The sequence below is a fragment of the Dioscorea cayenensis genome, chromosome 16 (assembly GCF_009730915.1).
Source record: "Dioscorea cayenensis subsp. rotundata cultivar TDr96_F1 chromosome 16, TDr96_F1_v2_PseudoChromosome.rev07_lg8_w22 25.fasta, whole genome shotgun sequence".
Taxonomy (NCBI): domain Eukaryota; kingdom Viridiplantae; phylum Streptophyta; class Magnoliopsida; order Dioscoreales; family Dioscoreaceae; genus Dioscorea; species Dioscorea cayenensis.
The window spans coordinates 5,279,322-5,291,410 of record NC_052486.1 but is presented as its reverse complement, the minus strand read 5'-3'; the positions used below and the strand labels follow the sequence as shown (position 1 = coordinate 5,291,410).

The window sequence follows — 12,089 nt, the reverse complement described above, 5'->3', positions numbered from 1 at the left end:
ATAGCAGTTAAGGGTAATTTAGAAAAATTATTGAGGTTTATCTGTAGAAACACCTGGTCCATATATTTTTAAACCTAGCTCTAATCTTTGGGGAGCATCTTTTATTAATTGCGCTGTTAATAATGGTCAAAATGATAAATATGCCCTTGGACATATTGCATTTGCCTCTAATTGGAGCTTTCGCTCAACCAATGGAAAGTGCTTTTTGGATAATTTGTGAATAGGTATATGGAAAAATGTAGTTTGTTCACAATATCATGCATTAACTTCAAAGGACTAATATCCAGCAGATGGAGGGTTTACTTGGATGTTGCATCTTAATGATGGCTCACTTGTTCAAGATTTAAAATTATAGTTTTATGTGGTTCATCTTTCTTTGTTTTTTTTTTTTTTTTAATAATACTATACTTTCCTTTTTATTAATCACATTACATCACCATTTTATTGCAGTGACTAGAGGTAAAAAGCGGAAGGGTCAGTCAAGCATTGAGGTTTGGTGTTTGCTTGAGAAGTTAATCATGATGTTACATAATATTGTCAACAGTAAATGTTATGTGAACTTATAGATGAAGTTTACTACTTATTAGAATTGTGATGTCGTTATGCATTTAGAACATCTACTTTAACTATTTGGGTAAAATTGTAGGAGAAGGAAACTAGGTCACCTGAGAAGGCTTTCACAATCCAGTTCCCTTTGACTCTAAAGCAACAACTGGTTGATGACTGGGAGTTTGTAACTCAGCTTGGTAAGGTATTCAAATGCTTGCAGTGCCTTACTCTTTGTTTCTACTCAGATTGTTATGGAGATGTTTTCTCCAGCATTTTCTTAGCAAAATCATCTATTGTAGGCTTGTTTTCATACTTGTGATAGTATTGGTTTTAAAATATTATGTCATTTATCAACTGTCTCATCTGAGGAATGAACAATGTATGCATCTTCGTTTCAAACTCATGGTGCCTTAAACCGATAGGACCATAATATCCTTAGGAAGGATTCCCAATATTTTTTGAATTTTCAAGAGAAGTTTGTTGGGGTATGAACTGTATGCGGAATGTCTTGGGCATGGTGAGCTGTAGTTTTGTCTATCAAAATCTTTGTATACTGTGATATTTAAATGTTGTTATTTTGATATATTCTAATTTTTTGATTGATAAATTAACTCATAATACATGGTATTGTTCAAGAAGCTGGCACACCCTTCTTGTACTAACTGTTCACTGTAGCAATTAGTATGAAATGGAGAGCAATAATAATCTTTTTCAGTAGATGGGCAGCATGGGCTAATGAAATTGATAATTGGGTCAGTAGAATGTTAATTCATTTAATTATGTTGAGTAGTATTTGAAATGTGATGGAAGTCATTTTATATCCTGGAATTTCATAAAGATGAGCAGTAACTTTTTGTTATTCATGGGAATGTACTTAGAGTTTATGGCCGTGGACATCTCAGAAGTAAACCTTGAAATTCCTTTTGTGTTCTAAAGTTGATTGTATTTGGACCACCTACCAATGAGAGTAGTTGAGCTCATTATAATCCTGAGACCAGTGATTTTAGTCTGTCATTGTCATTGGTTTCTTCAGGTTTGGATTTATCCTAATTTCTTGTTCATTCATTCCTTTGTAAAGTTACAATCATATTAAATTCCACCGTTAGATTTTTTTTCTTGATTTGCTTGAGTTTTATTATTGAATGATTCCATTCATGTGTAATTTATTTAATAATTTTTTTGGTGTAATTATTTAAAATTTTAATTTTGATCTAGAACTTTAATTTTTTCCTTACAAATTCAGTTATCACTTTTTTACATTTGTTGAATTTTCACTAGTGTTAGAGCAATGTGCTTGCAGCTTGTCAAACTTCCTCGAACCCCAAATGTTGATGAAATATTGAAGAAATATCTTGAATATCGGTCAAAGAAAGATGGCATGTAAGTGCTCAGATAACTATGAACTGTGAAAATATCACTTTCCACATTTTAATCTCTCATTTCATGCATCATTATGTAGTTTTTCCCTCTTTTAGCGTATAATTTGTATTCTATCAACGTTCAAAATGCCACTTGATTTATTTTCCGATTTTTTTAAGTATATTTCTTTTTATCACCAAATTATTGGGGGCAACAACTCTTGTTTTCATCAATTCCTATCATAGAAAATCTCCTTCTATCATCACGCTTTCTTTAAAATTGTTATTCAACTCACTGGAGAAATTTTATCCTTGGTATCAATCTTCAACTCTTTCTATTCCAGTTATATTTTTTTCATTTCTTTCTGGTCTGGCAGCTGTTCATTTTATTTTCAAATTCAGGTTCTGGTAGAAGACTAAAATTCACTCTACTTTCTTTTACTTTTGACTTGCCCAATTCTAAATGGTTCTGCTTTTATGGTATAGGTTTTGTTCCTTGCCTAAAAGTGTCAGTATATTAAAATTCGGTTTGCCATTGTCCGTGACGTCATATGCATTTTTTTTTCACTTCTTTTTTTTTTCTTTTTTATATTCAAATCCTTAACCTTTGGATGCCTTTTTGTGTTTTTGGTTCAAATTTTTCTATTAGTTTCTTAGCCTTGAACCCAGTCTTCATTTTCCATATCTTCTATTAATTTTTCAATTCTCTTTTCCTTCAGATTTCCGTGAGGCTTGTATGGGTTCTTGCTCATGTTCTCCTTTTTGTGTGTGTGCCACAGATTGCCTGTTTAATGTATTTAAACTTGAAGATGATAGGAACTCAATAATCATTCATACTCCATCACTATGAGATTACAGAATATAGACTAACTACAGCCTTTACAATCAGTTATAAAAGGAAACAAATTAGAGAATAATATCTCCTAGAAACCTGCCCAATCACACATGATACACAGCCAAGGTTTTTAAAAACCCAAGGCGGGTTTTGAGGCGCTTCTCAACCGTGAGGCGAGGCGTTTTGAGGCGTAAGCCTCAAAAAATTTTTTTTTTTTTTTGGAAAAAACAACAACAATATTGTCTACCAAATACAAAGTAACAAATATATTATTTTTATTTATAAAATAAATATTTTTTTGAAACTTATTAAAATATATTATTTTTATTTATAAAATATTTTTTTTTCAAAAAATAATAAAATTATAACTTATCTTCTTTGTAACGCATCTTATCTTATATGTAATTTTATCTTATTTGTAACTCATCTTATCTTATTTGCAGTTTATCTTGATAAATTTTGTCATTTTTACATAATCTTTAGATTAAAAAATTAAATTGGTACGTACTACTTGCAAAACCATAGGTGTTGATGAGTTTTGTTATTGAATTTTACATATATAAGTTTTTATTAATAAAAGTATATAAATATAAATATTTTTATTTGTTTTAAAAATTAAAATGATATAAAAAAAGTCAGGATTTTTTTGAGGCTTAAGCCTCACACGCACTGAGGCGGTGCGCCTCAGTGCGTGCGCCTCTTGACAATGAGGCTTAAGCCTCACTTTCCACCCTCAAGACGTGCGCCTTGAGGCTGCTTCCTTGCGCCTCGCCTTGAGGCGCGCCTCAAGGCGCACGCCTCATTCGCTTTTAAATACCATGTACACAGCTATTTACAGCTAACAAAATTGTCAGCAAATCTCTAAATATAACTCCTAATCCCCTAAAATTAGCCACACGATCCTTAATCTCAGTCTGAGATTTCCAACAAAACTATTGGTTTGAACTTATTTTATTTGTTTTCTATTCCATCTCAGTAAAAGGCATAGTCCTAATTGTGGTGAGATTTGCATATTCTCTTAGCTTAATCAATTCTGAGTCTTTCAATGTCATGTGATTTAACTATAATGAAACTTCTTCAGTTGGATACTGCCTAATTTCTTCAAAGCAGCTGGTGGATTGTTAAATCTAAACTCTCATCATCTCCAAGATATTATTTCTCTCTTATGGAAAATGTTTACTTAAATAGGTATATTCCAGTTTTCCTCCTGACCTTTGTCTTGGGGTTCCTCTCTTGCCTGTTTGAGTGTATGGCCTTCTTATTATTTTATGCAACTATTCTATATTTTTATGACTTGGGGTTGTAAGCTTTAATGTTGTCTGAAAAAATGGGCATTCTGTTAATTTCCTTAATAATTATTGTCCTGCGAGGTGATGACTCTCTTACAATTCAAAGGAGCTACTTGCTTTTTTTTTTCTTCCTTTGCTGAGTGCTTAACTTTCCAATCATACAATAGATATTATTGGTTCTCATCAGTGAGTTCTACCTTGTTTCTTTCTTTGAAAGATTGGCTTCTTCACCATGGCTGTAGGGTTGCTGATCCAATTGCAGAAGTCCTGAAGGGCATACGGTGTTACTTTGATAAAGCATTGCTGCCTATGCTTTTGTACAAAAAGGAACGCCAACAGTATCATGAAGTAGTCACTGATAATATTTCTCCCTCAACCATATATGGTGCTGAGCACTTATTGCGCCTCTTCGGTATTCTCTCTTATTGCATATGACTATGTTCTTCATAAAAATTTTTAGGTATTGGGATTATATGTCTTTGTAAAATTTACCCATAATCTGTTTGCTGGCAATGGTGTACTGCTTTACTATGTTCAAACGTTCTTTGTAGCTCAATTAGAGGCTAGGTCAGATTCGCTTTCTTATGTGATTTTTTTTCCCTTGCTCAGTGATCCATGCTAAAGTTGTCACTTTTCCTGCCTTTTATTTTATCATCCTTTAAATTAGTAATACACAATTTATGCATTTATTTTTATCAAATCTGTATTCTTTTGAAAATGCAATATTTTAGAAAATAGTTTACATTAAAATGAGGTGGGTTTAGCTAGGTTTAAGGTGGGAATATGTCTAGCTAGCATATGTTACTAATAAAAGCAACTTGTCATACAATACATATTGTTCGCTAATTACTCAATTGCCAAATCAAATTAGAGGTTAGTCTCTTTCTTGTCTGCTTATTTTCCGTTGTCTAGTCATGCATAATAATATTGCAGCTTTGCTCACTTTTTTAGCTTCCTTTATACTATTGAAGCACATATTCATGTGAAGATGCCTTTACTCAACCCTTTTCTTCTTGCTACTTTATTGATCATTAGTCTCTTGAACTTGCAAGTTTTTAGAAAACATTTTCTTCTAACTGTGGAAGATTTGATTTGGTTTATCTTGGAATTTTTCTACCTATCATTGATTACTAATGAAAGCAATATCTCAGAGACTTCTCATGTTCAGGATTGAGGTAGAAATTTATATTATCGGAAAAGGTTATTGCATGGTAGCCTAGACTATAAGGACATTTATGTTCAATGGTGAATTAACTTGGCAGTTGATTGTACTTAAACAAAGCTCTACTTGGTAGGCTATAAGTGGGTTGGGCTAAACCGCTAAACCAACATTTAAGCTCACATTGGAGCTCAGAATATGCATGGCGAATAAAGATTTCATCAACATGTCCAAATATATGGTTTAAACTATATATCTTGTTGGAAATATAGTACCATATCGGTTGTGTGATAGAAGTGTAATGAGTTTATATATAGGTATAGGGGTTGAGCCATTAAGTCTTGAGACTTTTTGGTGTAAGACCCCTAAGCCCATATAGAGCCCATATATGGCTCACTAGTACCAAAATATAAAATCTAACATGGCATCAGAGCAATATAGTGGAGCCACCGATGTGGTACAAGTCCATGTGTGTATGACCTCCATGTGTGTAGGACCTCTGAGACACAAGTAGTGTACAAGTCCATATAAACAGACCTCTGGTGTACAAGTTTGTGCAAGTTCGGCCGAGTTGAACTTGAGGGAGGGTGTTGGAAATATAGTACCACATCGGTTGTGTGATAGAAGTGTAATGGATTTATATATAGGTATAGGGGTTGAGCCATTAAGTCTTGAGACTTTTTGGTGTAAGATCCCTAAACCCATATAGAGCCCATATAGGGCCCACTAGTACCAAAATATAAAATCTAACATATCTAAACAAGATCCGCCTTATTTGGACCTAGTAATGCAGTGGTTTTAAATTTAGTTTTATTTTGAATTCAAATAATAGTGCATGATCTGAAGTAGAATATGGATTAATTGGTCAGTCATTCATATCCACAGGACTATAGTAATCTAGCGTAAAAAGAAATATTATTTTGTTTTTTCGGGGAAAGGATTTTGAGGCCCCTTATATAGTTGCGAGTAATCTTGATGACCTTGCAATTTCGCAAGTGACTTCAGGATCCCTTTTGTTGAAACATTTTCTTGGAGGACGGGGTGCACTAAATGTCTATGTCAATTACATTTATGCCCATTTCCTTTTGTAATTTTATAATTTGTAAAATGTTAATGTATAATGCATTTAATGCTTAATTGAGTGAATGTGTCCGTCTTTTTTCAATCGTGAAAGAAGTGGAGGGAAGGCCTAATTCCAAGGATGGTCAGCAAACATGGATAGGTAGTTACATGGAGCAACATGATGAGTAGACTTCTTCAACATTCATTACTGTCTTCTTCGCGTACGAAGCAACTAAATTGACAAGATGACTAGGGCTCATCAAAACGATTTTCTCCCCTAATAATGTGCATGTGCAGGTTCACTATTCGTGGTTATCTTCCACTTGTAGAATTTGGATGGACCCTTGAAGAAAGGCAATAAGTAACTCTTCCATCATAGGGTGCAATCTCTTTCTGAATGATGAAGAGGCTGGCAAAGCAGCATATCATTGCACGTGGAGGGACAAAGATATACACCATTATGGTAGATAACCTCTCTTGCATCCTTATCGTGTGGTGAAAAACCTCTCGTGAAGAACGTGCTTCAATTGGTTGGAGATCACTCGAGACGATAGCGGACCTTATCACTTGGATGCAAATTCTTATCAAGGAACCCACTCGAAGCAGAGTAACTTAGCACAGGTTGTGAAATGAGCTATACATGTCATAAATGTAGGAGAATCCATGTGAGGATTTACCTGAATACGAGGGATCTTCTGGGATACGAAGCAAGTGGTCTTAAGTACAGGAGTCTTGAGGAGCATACTTAGTTGAATTGTTTGGTCAAGCATTGATCACATGGTCATTTGATCCGAGGAGCTAGAGTGCGGCAACTCTGAACTATTAGGTAGAACACAACACCTTAGTAAATGTGTGGTCTTTTCCGAACTTCTAATCTCCAAGAAAACAAACTTCATCGAACTATAGGTCCTTGCACCGGAAGCTGTCAAGGTGGATGAAAATAGACTTCGCTGAATTGTTAGGCATATCACTGCATGCTATGATCGTGGACAAAAACAGACTTTGCTGAACTATTAGGCAGAGCACTGCAAGTTGTTAGCGTAGACATGAAAAGGTTTTTCGGCTCTGTTAGGTAGAGCACTACAAGCTATTGTTAAGGTTAGCGTGGATAAAAAAAAGGACTTCGTTGAACTGTTAGGCAGAGCACTACAAGCTAATGTTAAGGTTAGCATGGATAAAAAAGGACTTAGTTGAACTGTTAGGCAGAGCACTGCAAGCTATTACTGTGGACAAAAATAGACTTCGTTGAATTGTTAGGCTGAGTGTTTGTGTTTTAAACAATCGGGAATTCATATGTAGTGTAAAAGAAAGTTGATTAAAATTGTTTTTATACATTAGCATGTGCCAAAAGTAAATGTTTTTGCAAGGATTGTGAATATAATGTTTCTTTTTCATTCCCTTAACCAAAACAAATTGTTATAGAATAGAGTTGTTTGGTTACATGAGTTACATTTTATATATATAATGTAGACAGTATGGAGTAGTGCTCTTTGTTATAAATATTTCCATTGTTATTGTACATGCTTGTGAAGTAGAGGTTCTTGCTTGCATAGTTCATAGCTTACAAGGAAAATCATCAGGGAAAACGGAAGATGACTAGGTAACGGAAAAATAAACCCTCTGAATATCCTGATAAAGAGCCTTAGAATGATGTTCATCATAAAATGTTTATCTTTGTTTATGATGATGTGTGTTACGGTTAGAGCTTCTCTTGGGAAATATTTGTCCATTGATTGTATGACGGACTAAGGTGAAGCCAAAAAGCTGTGTGCAGGTATAACACAAGCGCTCATCCATTCCTCTATAAGAACTTGGATGGTTCTTGCAAGATGGCATTGAAATACATTGCCATTATGGGTTGCAAGCTCTAACTGAAAGAGGAGGATGAAAATTTTTAGGACTCTATTCCCTGCCTGATGAGATAAGGGAGAGTGGTAGAGTAACACAAGGACAAAGGGAAAGAGAATACCTTGTTATGATGGATTATCTTTCTCGCCTCATGTGGTTATGATGGAAAACCTCTCTCGAAGTGGGTATTTGGAATTGTCGGAGATTTGGTAGTGGTGATAGTGAGGCCCATCAACCACACTATTGAGTGCTCACCAAGTAACTCATCGAAGAAGGTAAATTCAGCACTTATTATGAGATGAACGACCCAATCTTCTATGATGTATTTGTAGCCTGCAAGGGAGAATATGAAAAGCTTGGGAGAGGGAAACCGAATACCGATGGTTATAAATGTTGAAATGACTGCAAGTTATGCATTGCTGAAAATGAGGGATAAATTTTGACGTTGGCATAGATTCAAGGTAGCAGACTTTGCTAAACTATTGGACAAAGCTTTGTAAGCTATAAAACTTGAGAAAACTGGCGAAGCCGATTTGTTAGCCAGAGTTTTCTAAGCTACAACATCTTCGAGAAAGCACTCGAAGATGTAAGTCTCCAGAGAACAAACTTGACCAATATGTCACCCAGTGTATTGCAAATTGTAAGTCTTGAGAGAACACATTTTACTTTACGGTTAGACAGAGCACGGGACAATATTGGAACTATTGAAGACTGGATTGCAATATAAGCAGGTATTGCAAGAACAGACTTAGCTGAATTGTTAGTGAGCTTACTGCAATCTGTGACAGTATCAACAGATTATATTTTGTCGAATTGTTAGACAACGCACTGCAATCTGATGCGACAAGTGTAGCGCAACCTTCACGTGTGCCTGTTATGTTCATTAGTTACTGCTGTTTTAACTAGGAAAAACCATTCCATGGTTCACTTATAAAGGACTGGCATAGAGCAAAAATCCCTATGCATGTATGGTGATATCTCTCACTTCATGTGATTATGATAGTAAACTCTCTCATAGCTAGTAGTTGGAATTGTCAAAGATTTGTTAGTAGTGATAGCGAGGCCGATTAACCACCATCAAATTTTTATCAAGTAACTTATAAAAAAAAAGGAAAAAATCACCACTTATCATAAAATGAGCAATACAATATCCTATGGCGTATTTGTAGCATTACAGTGATAATGCAAAAAGCCTGTGGAACAAGAAGCGGAATGCCAATGTTCATAACATTGAAGGGATTGCATGTTATGCCTTGCTGAGTGCGTGGATTGAACTTTGATGTTATATGATTTCGAGGGAATAGACTTCACCGAACTGTTAGGTAGAACTTTGCAAGCTGGGAGACTTGAGAGAACAGTCTTATGCTATCTATTAGGTAGAGTACTGTAAAGTGTAGCATTCTCGATAGCATTCTCGATAGAGCACTTGAAGTTGTAAACTTCAACTGAGCATACCGTGTTGAGTTATTACACAGTGCATTGTAAGTTGTAACAACCTTGAGAACAGACCGTAAGTGTAAAGCAAACAGACTTTGCTAAATTGTTAAACAGCGCACTGCAATCAGTAATAGTATTGAGATATTCGTCTTAGCCGAAGGGATAGACAGTGCACTAACTTGTGATAGCAGAGTGGAGATTTGGTAGCCAAAGCGCTTAGTAGTTGTAGATGTGGTGCAACCTGGTAAACTTACAGTGTTTGAAACTAAAAGTAGGAGGGAAAATAAGGGAAAGGAAAAGAGGGGAAAGTAAGAAAAAGAAAGGAAGGGTTGAACAATTTTTTTTTAAATCAAATTTTTGTAAGGGAAAGGAAAGTGCCGGTTATTTGACGAAGCTTGCTTTGTTAAAGAAAGGAAAATAAACTTGATAGGGGCATAATAATATGATTTACTAATTATACTTTATTTTAATGTAAAATTACGTAATTAATTAGAAAATTTTAAAATTTTCGAGGTCCTTTCCATTTATGGCACCTAAAATCGAAGGCCAAGAAAGTGAGGTTTTGGAGGTTTCAGAGTGTTAGAGTTGACCATTTTTTTTATTAAAGTAAAAAATTTATCCAAATAAAGGAAAAGTTTATTGACTATTTTTAACTCTCGTTTTGCTTTTTCTTTTGAAACCTTAATCCAAATACACTATTAGGGATGCGGCACTGTGGGGTCATTTTTTTTTAGGGTTTTCTTAAGAATTTAATAGGAAAATATTCACACTATCTTACAGTTTTTCACAATTCCTTTGTATGTAATGTGTCCGTGTAATCGTGTTTTTTAAAGTAGTGCATGCAGTAAGAGAATGTGTTCATAAATATAGAAAGTCCATTGCATCCGCACGTCTTTTTTTTACATTGTGATTTATTCATTCACTTGTACTTTTTTTCGTGCCAGACCACCGTTGGTGATGTGGCACATGTAGCGCAACTGCCATGTTTTGACGTAGTCAATGTACATTACTAAACCCATGAGAACCTGCTCCATGAACCATATGACAAATATTGTCCAGTCATTTGTCCTGGGGTGTTGTTGCGGGTATTCAAGCATTGGTCATATTAGGTACGTGGGCATCTTCGTGTTGGCGAGCACGTCCTTTAAATACCGGTCGAATGTCTTTTGCTGCACATTAGTTTACGCGTCATCATATTATCATTTGTTAGCTGTACAATGGTTAAAAACGAATTTAAGACGGACCTTTTTTCCTACTGCGGCGTGGTATTGTGTTCGCCCTATATGGAAGAAGTGGATGTACACCTATCTCCTCTTATCGAGTACAAGCATATGCTAGTTCCTACAATCGATGATTGGGATCAAGACAATGTCGATAGTGATGAATGATGTGCCGCTTTTATAGTCTTCAAGAAAATTACCTTGAAAAGGTCGCTTACGAAGTTCGATTAGCGGACGATAAGCCTAACAATCGTCGCATGGCGTTGAAAATAGGAAGGATTAATGGGCAGTTCATCCAAAAGGATGATGAACCATGTGTCGAGTATGTTGTTATTGACTTTTCACCTTTTGATCAGATTAAGCAGTTGCTGTCGAATGTAGAAGTTAAGTTTATTGTGCTAACCATATTCATCGTGGTGCCCAATGCAAAAGTTATGCAGAACTACCTGCTTTTCATACGTAAGTGCGTTCATGGTAGAGTCATGTATAACAAGTTCACTGTAACTGAGACCCGGACTTTACTAGGTGTAGGGCAAATGGCTGATGAATTGCCGCTTGATTTCCACATCTATCTTGTTATTGTCGTTCGGAAATTAGTGTGTAGAAAACTGATGGCATCCTCCATTATATATAACGCCAAGAAAAGTTTCCATTAGAAGGGGTGTAACGGCTTTTGAATCTCTTGTTTGCCCAACCTAATCATTGTGCTGCTACCTATACTACAGAAAGTAGTGCAACAACTGCATCAATAACCCCAATATTTTGCCGACAGTCGCCGCATGGGAAACTAATGACATTCATTTGCAAAATGTAATGTATGTGCATGTGCCCATTGTGAACCATTATGGCCATGCGGATAACAACTGCACTGTTTGTGCTTCAAATTTTGCCGACAGTCGCCGCATGTGAAACTAATGACATTCATTTGCAAAATGTAATGTATGTGACCGTGCCCATTGTGAACCATTATGCCCATGCGGATAACAACTGCATTGTTTGTGCTTCAAATTTTGATCATATGGGTACTATAGTAAATGTTTTTACAGTCACATAACTGGCTAGAGTATCTCATATCTGATTGGCGTAGCTGGAAATGCATTGAACACATCATTACAAAGTGTGGGATTGTGACCAGATATTTAAATGTTAACCTTATGCGAATAGAGACCCTTCCTGAATGTTAGCGCCAATCTTATACATTGTGATTAGATCACTTAAAACGATGCATGTCTAAATTAAGATTTCCACCCCAAAATATTTGAAAAGCGTATTTTGCTATTCTCAAGCAGCAACAATCTCATTTTTCGAATTTCTATGAGGCACAATCAAAGA

General features: G+C 35.5%; 1 protein-coding gene across 1 annotated transcript in view; it reads left to right on the top strand.

Moving 5' to 3' along the window:
- LOC120279028 (protein MRG1) overlaps nucleotides 1-12,089 on the top strand; it is a 37,954-nt gene that overhangs the window by 6,008 nt on the left and 19,857 nt on the right. The window contains exons 5-8 of the mRNA XM_039285863.1: nucleotides 451-491; nucleotides 647-751; nucleotides 1,850-1,929; nucleotides 4,274-4,443. Of these exons, the coding sequence (XP_039141797.1) occupies nucleotides 451-491; nucleotides 647-751; nucleotides 1,850-1,929; nucleotides 4,274-4,443 (396 nt within the window). The remainder of the gene's footprint in view (nucleotides 1-450; nucleotides 492-646; nucleotides 752-1,849; nucleotides 1,930-4,273; nucleotides 4,444-12,089) is intronic.